This window comes from Anolis sagrei, chromosome 1 (genome assembly GCF_037176765.1).
Source record: "Anolis sagrei isolate rAnoSag1 chromosome 1, rAnoSag1.mat, whole genome shotgun sequence".
Taxonomy (NCBI): domain Eukaryota; kingdom Metazoa; phylum Chordata; class Lepidosauria; order Squamata; family Dactyloidae; genus Anolis; species Anolis sagrei.
The window spans coordinates 169,916,912-169,931,835 of NC_090021.1; the positions used below are offsets into that span (position 1 = coordinate 169,916,912).

At 41.8% G+C, this 14,924-nt stretch overlaps 1 protein-coding gene across 21 annotated transcripts in view; it reads left to right on the forward strand.

Moving 5' to 3' along the window:
- Positions 1-14,924, forward strand: part of MAP2 (microtubule associated protein 2) — a 395,260-nt gene that overhangs the window by 253,138 nt on the left and 127,198 nt on the right. For all 21 annotated transcript variants that reach the window (XM_067470260.1, XM_060782323.2, XM_067470268.1 and 18 more), the window contains one exon: positions 9,728-10,016. In XM_067470260.1, the coding sequence (XP_067326361.1) occupies positions 9,755-10,016 (262 nt within the window). In that variant the 5' untranslated portion in view covers positions 9,728-9,754. The remainder of the gene's footprint in view (positions 1-9,727; positions 10,017-14,924) is intronic.

Below are 14,924 nucleotides of genomic sequence, written 5' to 3' on the forward strand. Positions count from 1 at the left end.
AACAAATATAAATGTAGGGCTGCCTTTGAAGACTGCCCGGAAGCTTCAATTAGTCCAACGATCGACAGTTAGGTTGCTCACTGGAACGGCATGCAGGGAGCATACAACTCCTCTGTTACGCCAGCTCTACTGGTTGCCAATCAGCTTCCGAGCATAATTCAAAGTGCTGGTTTTAACCTTTAAAGCCCTACATTGTTCTCGCCCAGACTACCTGTCCGAACGTATCTCCTGTTATGAACCATCACGAAGTTTAAGATCTTCAGGAGAGGCCCTGCTCTCGATCCCACCACCATCGCAAATGCGGTTGATGGGGACGAGAGACAGGGCCTTCTCGGCAGTGGCCCCCCATCTGTGGAATTCTCTCTCCAGGGACATCAGGTTGGCCACCTCCTTCCTGTCCTTTAGAAGAAAACTGAAGACTTGGCTTTGGGACCAGGCGTTCGATTATTGTGGAATATTGTGTCCAATTCTGGGCACCAAAATTCAAGAGAGATATTGACAAGCTGGAATGTGTCCAGAGGAGGGCGACTAAAATGATCAAGGGTCTGGAGAACAAGCCCTACGAGGAGTGGCTTAAGGAAGCCACAGGGAGGAGGGAGCAAGCTTGTTTTCTGCTTCCCTGGAGACTAGGACGCGGAACAATGGCTTCAAGCTACAAGAGAGGAGATTCCATCTGAACATGAGGAAGAACTTCCTGTCTGTGAGAGCCGTTCAGCAGTGGAACTCTCTGCCCCGGAGTGTGGTGGAGGCTCCTTCTTTGGAAGCCTTTAAGCAGAGGCTGGATGGCCATCTGTCAGGGGTGATTTGAATGCAATATTCTTGCTTCTTGGCAGGGGGTTGGACTGGATGGCCCATGAGGTCTCTTCCAACTCTTTGATTCTATGATTCTATGATTCTATGATTAGTGGCCAGCGGCAATTGGAAAAAAGATTTCGATACTGCTATATTGATTTAACCCCAGATTTGGATTTGGTTTTAACTGGTGTGACTAATCTATTGTTTTAATGAATTGTTTTTAATGTTTTAATGTATTTGTTGACTATTTATATGATGATAGCATCGTACGGTGCTTATGTGAGGCCGTCCTGAGTCCCCCCTCGGGGGAAGAAGGGAGGGGTAATTAAATAACTAAATTTAAAAAGCCAGTTTCTAGTCTTGTTGCTTTCCACACGAGAAAAGCAATGATGACTGTAAGAAAGCTAGGTGGTCCCCTCTTCACATGTGGATTCAAGCTGGATAAGAAATGTCTGAACAAGTCTCTCTGCATTTCCAGAGCCCTTAACACCACTGAAACAATAGCAAAGAATTTGGTGGCACCTTGACAGTTATTTTTTTCAATGACATAAACTTTCATGGACCATGACCTACTTTTTCAAATACATGGAGTGTTGCCTTTTTCAGCAAATCTTTATAGTATTTTTAGGATTATGTCATTTTTCTTGTTCCAAAAATTGGGAGAAAGTTTCCCCAATATTCCCAACCTTACTGCCGTCCCATGGCATAATTTTTAGAATAATAATTTTCTGTTTCATTTTTTTGGGGTGCTATTTCAGACAATTAATATTAGGGAAATGGGACACTGTCATAGATACTGTACAGTGTTGTATTGTTATTGGTATGTATTTTTCAATGTTACACTCATAGGCAATTCCATACACAGTAGAGATTGGAGAAACAGGTGTGTTCTAATATATTAATAATTAAGAATAAGATGTTATTTTATTTTAAATGGTAATCGACATCTTCTTTATGTCTGGAATCAAAGGTACATGCATGTAGGTGTGTTGCTTACCAGAGTACTAGTGCTAGTAGACTCTGAAGAAAAGTGATGCAAGACTTGTTTTAATCTTAAAAGTCTAGAAAAAGGCCAGGTTTTTCCCCAGCCAGAGTTTCAGCTGTAGAAGTATGATGGATTCTCTCTGTGTGAGTGCATGCATGAGGAGGAGAGAGCGTATGTACAAAAATAGATGAGGAGGCTGCATGTGGCCCACATTGCTTAAATTTATTTCGGTGCTGCTTCATAAATCTAGTGTAGGAGCTAGGTCAGATGTTCAGAAGTATCATATGATGCAACCTTCAAATGAACAATTGCTGTTATGAGCCTGCAAGTCAACTGCAATGCATGGTGATCTCATCTCAGGCTTTATTCTGAGGAGATTGGCCATTGTCCTCCTCAAAGGCTTAGAGATGATTAAATGACCTGCCCAAGGTCAGCCAGTAGCTCTTCATGGCTGAGTGGGGACTCAGTCTCCTGGCCTCCTGGAGCAATGGTCCCATACTGAAACCATTAATAGCTTGCTGGCTCCTTCAGGCGGATGGGGCGTTATGAATTTAAGTACCAACCAGACTCAGAACTCAAAAAACAAAGACTAGCATGTTAGGCCAGGAGAAGAATGAATCATTCCCAATTAATCAAAACCAAATAATTAACTTAGTACAATGCAATCCACGTATCCATGGATTTAATATCCAGTAGGCTTGTGCGTGGATCTGTTTTAGCAGTTTTCCTTTGGCCAATACGGCTTCTTTGGCTGGGTTGTGTGGCCATAATGGCAAGGGCTCAGTCATCATGGATTCCCGTCTGTAATGGGATCACATTACAGGCAATCACAGCTCCTCCTCCCCTATTTTGCATCACAGTTGCGCCCTGGCTTCAGTGTATTTTTTGACTTTGTTTCTGGCTTGGCCTCTCTCTTGAAACTTTTTAATTTTCCTTTATTTTCTTGATTATTTTATTTAGTGGGACTGACTGGGAGTTGGGAATGTGTGCGATGGGTGGGTGGGGTGCGCACATGCATTTGGGGGCTTGGAGAGTCACTCTTTCAGCTTCTTTTTCTCCTCTTCTCCTTCATAAAATACTTCTAAAAGAGTTTTTTTGTCGTGTTAGGAGTGACTTGAGAAACTGCAAGTCGCTTCTGGTGTGAGAGAATTGGCCGTCTGCAAGGACGTTGCCCAGGGGAAGCCTGGATGATTTCATGTTTTCATCATCCTTGTGGGAAGCTTCTCTCATGTCCCTGCATGAGGAGCTGGAGCTGATAGAGGGAGCTCATCTGCCTCTCCCCGGATTCGAACCTGCGACCTGTCGGTCTTCAGTCCTGCCGGCACAGGGGTTTAACCCACTGCGCCACTGGCAGTTAAAAGATAATTGTTATTAATAGTAGTAATCGCTGCAAACAAAAGGAAACTGGCTTTTTTGTGTCATAAAGAAACATTCGGGGAGAAAATCTGTTATGAAATCTATTTAGTGGCTTTTAAAAAACTTCTCGAAAACTTAACAAGAAAATAAATGAATGATTTCATGCACTTTTCAACTGAGCACAAATGTCAGGTTTTCACAAAATTAGGTGAATTATAGTGTATAATCCATGGCTGCTGACCAATTAAATGGGAGAGGGGTTACTACATACACACTCCAGTCAATTAAGTGAACAGAAGCTACCATCCCGATTCATACTCAGAAGATTTTAATTAATCCCTTCATCCTCTGTACATTCTAGCACAAAACCTATTAAGGGGGTTTATGGCACAGTGGGTAGCAATTTTATGAGATTGGAGTGTGCGTCCTTTTGTCCTTCAACAGGGAGAGTGAGTCACTTAAAACAAATATGTTTTCTAACTCCTATTTGTTAAGATCATATTAAGACGTATTGTGGCCCTAAAATGCATCAAGTTTAAGAAGCCTGATCTATAGCATTATCAGAAAGGTGTGTTATTGTGTAACACCTGAAAAGAAGGGATTGTCTGTCTGTTCAAATAAAGTTTGAAGAAAACAGCACTCTCTAACTTGATGCTTTCCAAAGGTCTTGGGCAAATGTCCCCATAATGTGATGGTGGTAGCTTTTAGGGGCTCTTCATAGCATAGTGTGCTCAGTAGCCATTTACTTACTCATACATAAATCTAGCACTGATTCTACTCCTGGCTTCTAGGGACCTCATTACATTAGTCTTCGGCCCCATCCTATGACACTTGAAGGACGGAACTAGGGCAGAGCCCATCACAAGACAGAGGAATACTTCCAGGCGGGCTTCATACTGGCTCCGTCCTGCAAGCATCATAGGACAGAGCCTGAAAACTTGAGAAGCTTTCCATGTTCTCATTCAGTTAGCCAGGGAAGGTGTGGACAATGATGCTTCCCTGCGTGGAATGGTGATGCAGGCGACGTGGGGCTACATTTTCCCTCATTGCCTGCCAGATTTGCCCCACTATCCCACGGATGCACCCACATTCATCCAGCTTAAAGAACTAGATAAAAATAACCCAGATGCTCCCAAATTATTTGGCAGTGTAGAAGGGCCCTGAGATATAAAATGCTGTTTGGTTACATAGACATTTTCCTACAGGGAGTGGGAAAACGTAATCTTGAATTTTTTCAAGAACAGGGCATTTTGTTCATCTGGAGAGGCCCTGCTTACGATCCCACTGGCATCGCAAGTGCGATTGGTGGGGACGAGGGATAGGGTTTTCTCGGTGGTGGCCCCTCGACTCTGGAACTCTCTCCCTAAGGACATCAGGCAGGCCCCGTCGCTAGCAATCTTTAGGAGGAGCTTGAAAACATGGTTGTTCCAGTGTGCCTTTCCAGAGTAAGGAAACTCCTAGCATTATGCCCCAACGCACTTTATCAGAGATTCAGGATATCTGCATGCCCATCCCCCCCCCCAGCTCCCCACCTTGTCATGCCCAGCACTTTTAATTTTAATTATTACATTTGGCCCGGCCATTGTTTTAATTGCTTCATTGGGTGTTGTTAATGTTACTGCTTTGTTTTTTGAGTTATTGCATTGTTGTTATTGCTGTTGTTTTTATTGTTGTATTTGGGCTCGGCCTCTTGTAAGCCGCACTGAGTCCTTCGGGAGATGGTAAAGGTAAAGGTAGTCCCCTGACATTAAGTCCAGTCATGTCTGACTCTGGGGTGTGGTGCTCACCTCCATTTCTAAGCCGAAGAGCCAGCGTTGTCCGTAGACACCTCCAAGGTCATGTGGCCAGCATGACTGCATGGAGTGCTGTTACCTTCCCGCCGGAGCGGTACCTATTGATCTACACACATTAGCATGTTTTCGAACTGCTAGGTTGGCAGAAGCTAGGGCTAACAGCGGAAGCTCACGCCGCTCCCTGGAATCGAACCTGCGACCTTTCGATCAACAAGCTCAGCAGCTCAGTGCTTTAACCCACTGCGCCACCAGGGGAGATGGTAGCGGGGTACAAATAAAGGTTTATTGTTATTATTTATTATTTAAAAGTGATAAATTTTTCCATCTTCCAGACACCTCTGGACCTAGTGAACTCTAAAATGTCTCCATTCATTGTAGGAAGAGCCCTGAAATTCCCTTTCACATATTTAATTGAATTACTAAAAAGTGCCTATCAGAGAAATAGGAATGTAAGAACATAGATAAATACAACATTCATGATAGGATGATTGAGTCTTCCTTTTAGAAAGTGGTAAATCTTCTGGCTCAACATTGGATTTTCTCTTGTTTTTCCCACCTTTGCAGAAGCACTGTGTAGTAAAGGGATGAAAGGGTTTTAACTACATTTATAATTAAGCAGATTACAAAAATTCAAATGAGGACCGAGTCATTCCAATTTTAACCAATTCAGATACCACTTCAAGGTAGAATGGAGGGGCCTTTGTTTCTAAAACAGCAGGTTAAAACACCAACTATAGTCAATCTTGTAAGTCGAAAGGCTGCCAGTTCGAAGCTGGGTCAGATTGAGTTCCTGGCCGTTAGCCCAGCTTCTGCCTACCTAGTGGTTAAAAAGCAAATGTAAATAGAAAAATAGATAACGCTTTTTTAAAAAGCAGGGAGGTATTCTGAGGCACCCATAAGGAATGCTGGCCATTTCATCAAAAAAGGAAAAAAAGAAAAGAGGAAATTACAAATAAGCTCTTTGGCAGGGAGATGGAGTGACAGTACCCCCATGGCACAACAACTTCCAATATGCCAGAAAGATGGGAAAGTCGATATATATACATACACATACATACACACACACACATACACACACACACATACACACACACACACCAAATCAAATCATTTATTTCGGTCATTGACCAGCACAGGAAATAGTCACATTTTCATACAAACTTGGTATGTTTGGTACATTAAAAATATAAATGTAACTACTGAAGCACAATATGGGTGAGGGAGCAGAAGGGAAGGGGAAACAGGGTAAAAACATACAATGCCCAGATCCATCACCAAATTGTAGATTCAGGGAAGAAGATTACTGGACACACAGTTGACTTTTGGAACTAGTCATTCCCTGGCGGATTTTGTATGCTGCTGCACAGAACTTTGCGACATTGTAGGTTGTCGCTGAATTAATATCTGCAAGTAGTAGGGAGGTATAAAATTGTCCTGAATGGCCCTGGTGCTTGTATATCAGAGGTAAGATAAGCCTGGCACGGATATCCCTGTAGAATGGGCACTGAAGGAGCACATGTTCTATTGTTTCTACATGGCCCGAGTCACAGGGGCAGAGTCTCTCTGGGAAAGGGATCTTCCGGTAGCGGCCTTCGAGTACAGCTGATGGGAGAGCGTGACATCGAGCCAGGGTGAAAGCCCTTCGCTGAATAGGAACCTCTAAGTTTGTTAAATATGCCATAGGGGAGGCAAGGTATCTGCTGTCTTCATTGATAAGGAAGGTTGGAACCGAGGCCAGATCTAGTTGTCTCTCTGTGTCTGTGATACATTGTTTAATAAGTGCTTTGGTTTGATTGTAATCCATAGCAAATAGTAGACCTGGAGAAAATCCCAATGAGGAGATTTTGGATGCTACCGCATGCTTCCATGTGGATTGGAAGTCATCCTTCATGGTTAGTGGGGCAAGACCAAAGGGTGCACGGGATAGTCTGAGCCAGAGGTTGAGTATGGCCACCCACACCCTGGCCTCCACTCTCATAAAGCCCGTCTCTAGTCGCAGGGTGGCATTAGAAATGCATTTAGGGACCTGCAAGGCCGATCTCAGAAACTTTGACTGAACCAGCTCTAATGGGGCAAAACTGAGGAAGGGGCCCAGCTGAGCACCATACAAGAGTTGGGCTAATGACTTGGCTTCAAACAGCTTGAGCGCTGCCGGTGTAAAGTGGCCCCCTCTTGACTTAAGATATTTAAGAATGGCAACTGAGCTCCCCTGCGCGGTGATGGATACTTGATCCCCATGAGCTCTTCTGCTACCATTAGATTGGAAAACTACACCTATTTGAAGGATGTAACTTGTTTAATTTTATGACCATCTATGCTCCAAGAGTAAGTCCTGGGCCTATTAGTGAAAGCCATGATTTTGGTTTTATTGTAATTAAGTTGGAGCTGATCTGTGTTGCAAATGTTGTATTAATGCTCTCAGAGCTCTTTTGAGCCCAATGGGTGTTCTAGAGAGTACAAAGGGTGTTCTAGAGAGAATGGGTGTTCTAGCGAGATATATATATACATACATACACATACATATACCTCCTATCTATGTATTATTGTCTGTCTAGTTGCGTATTAAAATGGCACTGAATGTTTGCCGCATATGTATGTTCTATGATCTGCCCTGAATCCCCGTCAAGGTGAGAAGGGCAGAATATAAATACTGTAAATAAATAAATACATAAATAAATAATTCTACTGTGCAAGGGACACAATACTTCAGTTAAAAATAATTAATTATCCTTAAATTACACTGTATAACATGGTTATTTGTTCCTGAGTTATAAGTGTCATTTCCTAATTGGTTCTATAATAAAACATGAGAAAAGATTATTAAACTGCAAAAACTTAGATTTTGCGGGACATCCTGCAACAAATTTTGCTATAGTTTTTCAATGAATCTATTATCTAGTTTCAACCAATTCAATATAGTTTGTGGCAGCCACCATAACAAAGTTTCTGGTGTATAACAACTACTTTCAAGGTAAGCACCACACAATTAAATGGGAAATAACACTTCAAACCAGGAACAGAAAATATGTTACTCTATAAACTATATTTTCATGATGACAAATAGAGACGTGGGGGGAGGTGTTTGGGAGGTCACTATTAAAGCCATCAACCATGGAGGCAAATAATTTCAGGTAGCTTTATGGCACTTGGGAATATTAACATACATAGTCTTCTTGAAAAGGAAAGGCTTACTTTAGACACATCTTTTGGATTCATCTTTTGCCAACCTGCTCCACAGCTGGATTTCTTACTTTCCCCCTCTTGCATGTATTACACTGAAACTGTTTAACACTAAATTATTTACTCATCTGCATTGACATAGAGGTATTATTTATTTAATGCATTTTTACTTTTTTTTTTACTAGAGATTACAAATAATTGGACCTGTCATGTGTTCTTTGCTTATCAGTTCTACATTCAGAAATGTATATTGTAGGCAGGTAGTAATTTCCTTGTATAACAGACAGAGAGAAGTATTGTGACTCACTCCAGGTATTTTATGGCATTTTAAACTGGAAACAAAATGTTCTATGAACAACTTAAGAATGAATGTATCTACGTTCCTCTATGTAACCTTCTTTGAAACATACTGAGTTCATTTCTGCTCCTAGATAGGAGGGGTATTTTTTAAGTAAGGTCTGTTTTGTTGTAGACACTAGTAGTTCGTGCGCATACCGCAACAAACACGTGCGTCGTGTACCGGCATGCCTCGGGAAGAACTGTGCTCAGTTTCTGCTCTGTAGCTAACCTGTACGGTTCTGTTCTGTGCTTTAAAAATGTCTAAGACTATCAACTCACCCTCCACATGTGAGGTTCGCTCAGTGATACGGTTTTTGTCAGCAAGGAACCTGCCTGCTGCAGAAATTCATCGACAGATTTGTGAAGTGTACGGTGATACTGTTATGAATGAAAGCAAAGTGCGTAAGTGGGTACGACAATTCAAAGATGGCCGTGACAACATCCCTGATGAGGACTGCTCCAGTCGCCCTTCTTTGATTACAGACGATTTGGTGGCTTTTGGTGGCGGCAAGTTTTTATGAAGAGGGTATTTTAAAATTGGTTCAGAGGTATGATAAGTGTTTGAATAAACTTGGCAACTTGTCAAAAAATAGAGTGAAGCATGTACTTTCTGAAAATAAATTTACTTTTTTGAAATAAACTTTCGTTGTGTACTTATGTTCAAATGGACCTTACTTAAAATATACCCCTCGTACTACTAACAGCCACACAACATTTTGGCCATTTTGGAGACAGAATGATATGTTGGGTAGCATAATTGCAGTGAAAAGACCTTGAAATGTCTGGGACTCTAATTGTATCTTTGTACTCTGAAATGGCATTACTTTCTTCAGAAACTATATGTCTCCGCATGCATTCATAGGCTGAAATCCAATTGTTAATCCCAATTACAGTATATATGTTAAATTAAGTGAATTGATGGAGATATTCATTTATGAAATTGCCATTGATTTAGTGTATATTTTTAAATTGGGGATAGCAGCTGGATTTAGGCCAGAGGTAGGAATCATGCACCCCTTCAGATAATGTTGAATTTCAACTTCTAGTATTCCTCAGTTTGACTAAGGCTACTAGGAGTCCTTTAAAATTAGTTGTCGAGTCACTAAAAATGCAACTGGAAGGGGCATTACATCATTCACCTTGGACCCATCAGGGCAAAGCTGACCCCCTGTCTCTTCAGCAATTACCCCATCTCATCTTTAAAGGTTTTCATTGTTACCAACATTCATAAAATTCCTGCTTGTTCCGTCAGTGATCTTGCATTCATTTCTCTTTGTAGTAAAAGAAGCTTCAGAGGATCAGAAGCATGGCTGATGAACGGAAGGATGAAGCTAAAGCACCGCACTGGACCTCAAGTCAGCTAGCCGAAGCTTCTTCCCACTTGCATTCCCCGGAGATCAAGGAGCAAAGCAGTGCAAGTGAAGGGTTGGTCAGAAGTGCCAATGGATTTCCATACAGAGAGGATGAAGATGGAGGATATGGGGCACGTGGGCAACAGAGCTCATATTCCAGAACCAAAGAGAATGGGATCAATGGAGAAGTAGCAACCGGAGAGAAAGAAACTGCAGGTAAAAATTTTCACCAAGTTCACCCCCGTCCTTTGTTTTTCCAATCTTTGCTTTTAAATACACTGCTCTTACTTCTTCTGTAGTCCCTGGTATCATGGCCACCTGGCTTAGAAAAGGCTACATACAGCAGGGTGTGCGCAGATTTGGACAATGGGCCAGGATCTCCTGTGGAGGACACTGACATGGTCCAGCCAATGTCATGTCTTTTGGAAAATGGCATTCATAACCTTTTGGAAAAATACCTTTTGGAGATCATAACTTTTTAAGAAAAGTATGACCTTTCAGAGAAGAGCCAAAAAACCATTTAGAATATAATCTTCTCTTGTGGTATACAATTATGCAAGGCAATGGTTTCAGTTGTTAGGAAACTCTGATCTGTTAGGAAAGCAGAGATTAGCCAGTGTATAAAAACAGCAGTGCTTAACAAGTGTTTTTCAGTGTACAAAAATATATACTCTCCCATAAAACAACCTGTTTTATATCATACAATCAAGAGGAAAAATAATTAAATAGACCTGGATAAAAATAACATATTTTATTTACTCAAAACCTTCATGTGTTCAGCATACACAGGTACAAAACTTATTAACCCAGTTTCAGATCATTTGAGATAATTCTCTGTGCCATTTGACAGTTGTTATAACAAAAAACTATCAACTGGTCACATGGTCAAATGGAGCCCCCAGTGGTCAATGGGTTAAACCGTTGTGCCAGCAGGACAACAGGATGGAGGTTCAAATCTGGGAGAGTGCAGATGAGCTCCCTCTGTCAGCTCCAGGTCTCCACATGAGGACATGAGAGAAGCCTGCCGAAAGGATAGTAAAACATCAAAACATCTAGTTGTCCCCTGGACAATATCCTTGCAGACAGCCAATTCTCTCACACCAGAAGTGACTTGCAGTTTCTCAAGTTACTCCTGACACAAAACAATAGTCAGAAGGAAAGAGAGAAAAGCATGAGGTCTGCCGACCCTTCTATAACTTCTCAGGTACCGTAGAGTAAAGAAAGCTGCACACCAGAACATACATACAGGAAACAGCAAGCAACAGGATCATAAATAAACTTTACTAGAGTATGCTTGAAGAAAGTTGTCATTTCCAACAATGTCCTGAAAATACTTGGAGAAGATACCACATATAAGGGGGAAAGGTGGTCTACCGGTGGTAGAGCATTTTTTTTCCAGACAGTTGGTCCTATGATCCATATTTAGATCTCCAGAAGTCTTTCAGCTAATATTCTACCATGGAAGCTGTTTTCTACCCAGTATTGTTGAACTCTTGTTTGATATCTCCCTGAACCAACCTATGGGAGGATGGGAGTAGTAGTTACTGGGAGTAGTAGTTAACCAATATCCAAGAGGCCACGTGTTTCCTACTTCTGTAGATTTGTGAAAGGTCCTGACTGGGAAGCCTTTCACATTGCCCAACTATAGCACAATGATTCCACTTTAACTGTTGTGGTTGCATAATGTGGAATATCATGATTGGTGGTTGGTTAGAGGCTCCAGAGGATAATTCTCTGGTTGAATTCCCCCTCTCTCCCAGGATCCTATAGAATGTTGCTATGACGGTTAAAGGGGAATCAAAGGGCAATAACTGTGTAGTGTGGGAGGGGTGTGAGATTGTCAAAGGCTCTTCCCAGTCTGGACTGAAATAGCATCTAGACAAGAGCTATAGTCTGCCTTGGTGTAAGGGAAAGCAGTTGTCCTTTCATAGACTTGAGCCTGGAGAGGGAAATCAAGGGCAGACACTGTCACAAAGAATTTCTTCATGAGCTTGTTAAGTTGGTTTACTCCAGGAAAATAAAAGAGAGAGGCGAGGGGGTGAGTGGTGGAGAAGAAAAGAGAAGGAAAAAAAAAAAAGAGCTGCTTTAGGATTCAGCGTTGAAGCCATTGCAGTTATAACATTGGGATTCGACTGCTGGTGCCACATGCATTATTGTCAAGTTTATAATAGACATAAATGGAAGATGGGTAAACAAACATGTGGCTTGCTGTGACTAAAATAAGACCAGCTGTTTAATGTTAATGTTTGTGAGCCCTGATGTTTTGAGCAGTGCCAGATTCATCTGCTATGTATTATTATGAAGCTTTGGAAATAAGTGATGGGAAGGCTCTGAGGTTGTGACTGCTGCTATGTCAGAATGAAATGCTGGAATAGGATGTACCTGTTTGGATTGGGAGAAAGAGATGCCATTTTAGTTTTCCTTCCAATACATTATTTGTGTGTGTGTGTGTGTGTTGTGGACTAGTACAGCTGTTTGTCCATAATGTTACCTTGTTAAATCTTTCAGGAAAATTTTAACAACAAGGCATGCTTTGGGTTGTTGTAGGTTTTTTTGAGCTATATGGCCATGGTCTAGAGGCATTCTCTCCTGAGGCATTCTCACCTCTGAGGATGCTTGCCATAGATGCAGGCGAAACGTCAGGAGAGAATGCCTCTAGACCATGGCCATATAGCCCAAAAAAACCTACAACAACCCAGTGATTCTGGCCATGAAAGCCTTCGACAATACAAGACATGCTGTTTGGATAAATAAAACACAAGTTGAAGTATGAAGCTGTGTAGCCCATACTGCTGCCTCACATTTTAGGCATAGATAAGGCTTAGGAAGATGAACAGTGGTCATAAAACACAATGTGGAAAAGTTCATTAACCCCCCATACAACCTTCCCCTCTGTTTTCATTTTTGTCCAAGTAGAATTGGAGTACAGAACCAGTGGATACATTTTGTTCAAACAATAGCAAGAAAAGTGAAGTCATTCATGTTGTAAAGTCATTATTTGCTGATATTATTCCGAAATCCCCAAGCTTTGCATTATCATTTCATGGTTTTGAGAAATATCTACTTTTCCATTTTTCAAAAGTAACTTAAGTCTGTAATCATAAAAAGTCTGAATGCTGCAAGCTAATATTTCTGGTAAAAACACACACACACTTCCCTGTTCTTCTTGTTATCACTTCGACATACTCAGTAGATCATGAAACAGCAGCATGGACCAGTGCTTGAATCATTTGAATTTATTACACCATTTTAGTAAGGCCATACACCCGTAACTATAAAAACATTTTAAAAGTTACAGTTACATCAGAAGAGCAGTGGAATTGGTAAAGCTTTGACTCAAAAAAAGAGAGGAAGACATAGGGAGGAGGGAGCAAGCTTGTTCTCTGCTGCCCTGGAGACTAGGACATGGAACAATGGCTTCAAACTATTTATTTACTTATTTATTTATTTACAGTATTTATATTCCACCCTTCTCACCCCTCAGGGGACTCAGGGCGGATTACAGTGTACATATACAGGCAAACATTCAATGCCTTAGACACCATAACACATATAGACAGACAGTCAGAGGCTATTTAACATTCCAACTTTTTCTGGCCACCAGGTGAGCTGTCGCTTCACCGTGCATCCACGACACTGATGAAGTACTTCCTCATTTCCCGCATGCTCACTGATCTTTATGGCCTTGTAAATTAGTTAAATTAGCCTCCCCACAAAGTGGTACCTAAATTTCCTACTTGACAGATGCAATTGTCTTTTGGGCTGCAAAGGTCAACAACAAGCTACACAAATTTGGTCGGAAGCTCACTCCGACCCGGGCTGGCTTCGGTCATGAGTTCGAAACTACAAGAAAGGATATTCCAACTCAGCATTAGAAAGAACTTCCTGACTGTGAGAGCCATTCAGCAGTGGAACTCTTTGCCCCAGAGTGTGGTGGAGGTTCCTTCTTTGGAGGCTTTTAAACAGAGGCTGGATGGCCATCTGTTGGGGATGCTTTGAATGCAATTTTCCTGCTTCTTGGCAGGGGGTTGGACTGGATGGCCCATGAGGTCTCTTCCAACTCGATGATTCTATAAGACTATCTGAGACTATCTTGTGATTTCACCTAGTATAAAAGTGTATTGATTCATTGTTTTTAATGAAGCATGCTCCTTCAACTTGAGTGGCCACGAGGCAGCTTGTAAACAGGGTTTGCAGTTGGCTGCAGGGTAAAAAAAAGAAAGCTCTGTAACTAAAGGTAATTGTTAGCAGATTAAACTATGCCAAAAGCACAAATTATGGAACCATTATTTGTCTATTTGCTCCTGTACATCAGTAACATTTGATTTATTAAGGTATAAATTCTATGTATCATCAGCGCAAGGCATAATAGCTTCCCCGAAGCATGATGCACTACTTTGTTCTAATTGTCAAACCATGAGTTTATTGAGAAAAAGAGGGAAGATGATTCATGGAATGTGGGTAGGCAAGGAGTGGGCTGGAGCTGGGGTCTTCAAGCAAGGAGAGGGGATTATGAATCACCTGGGTTGCAGCTAACATTTCCGTATGTATTATCAACGGCTTGGATTGAGAGGGGAGTGGGGAGAGAGATGCATCAAATGTCAATGTTTTCCCATGAAATCTCAGTAGTAGGCTATTTTTACATTGCAGAACTACAATGTATTGGATCTTGTACACTGCAGCACTCCAGATATTGCCAGGTTACAGTGTCTGGCCAATGCTGTTGGGGGATGATGGGAGCTGAAGTTCAACTCAAAGAGCCATAGAGTTGGCTAGATGCCATCTAGGGCCTCTCCATGTAGGCTGAAATGTGGTGGTGGCGATGGATTTTTTGCACTTTTGCCATGGAGTCTGCCAGCTCCCTTCACAGCCCAGCTTCCTTGGGGTTGAGAAGGGTGGGGTACAAATATCTGAAATAAATAAATATGTAAATAAAAGTACTTCAATGGTGGCTACACTGCCAAATAATTTTCAACACTCCGTTACTGTCTTTCCATCAGAAAAGTTTGATTGTGGCGGCTTAAAGAGGCTTCCCCCATGTGATGAGGTAGGGGGGAAGTCGGAACGGTGTCGGGTGCTGGGTGACAGGACCCCATGCTGGCTGGGCAGGCTTAGATACATGGA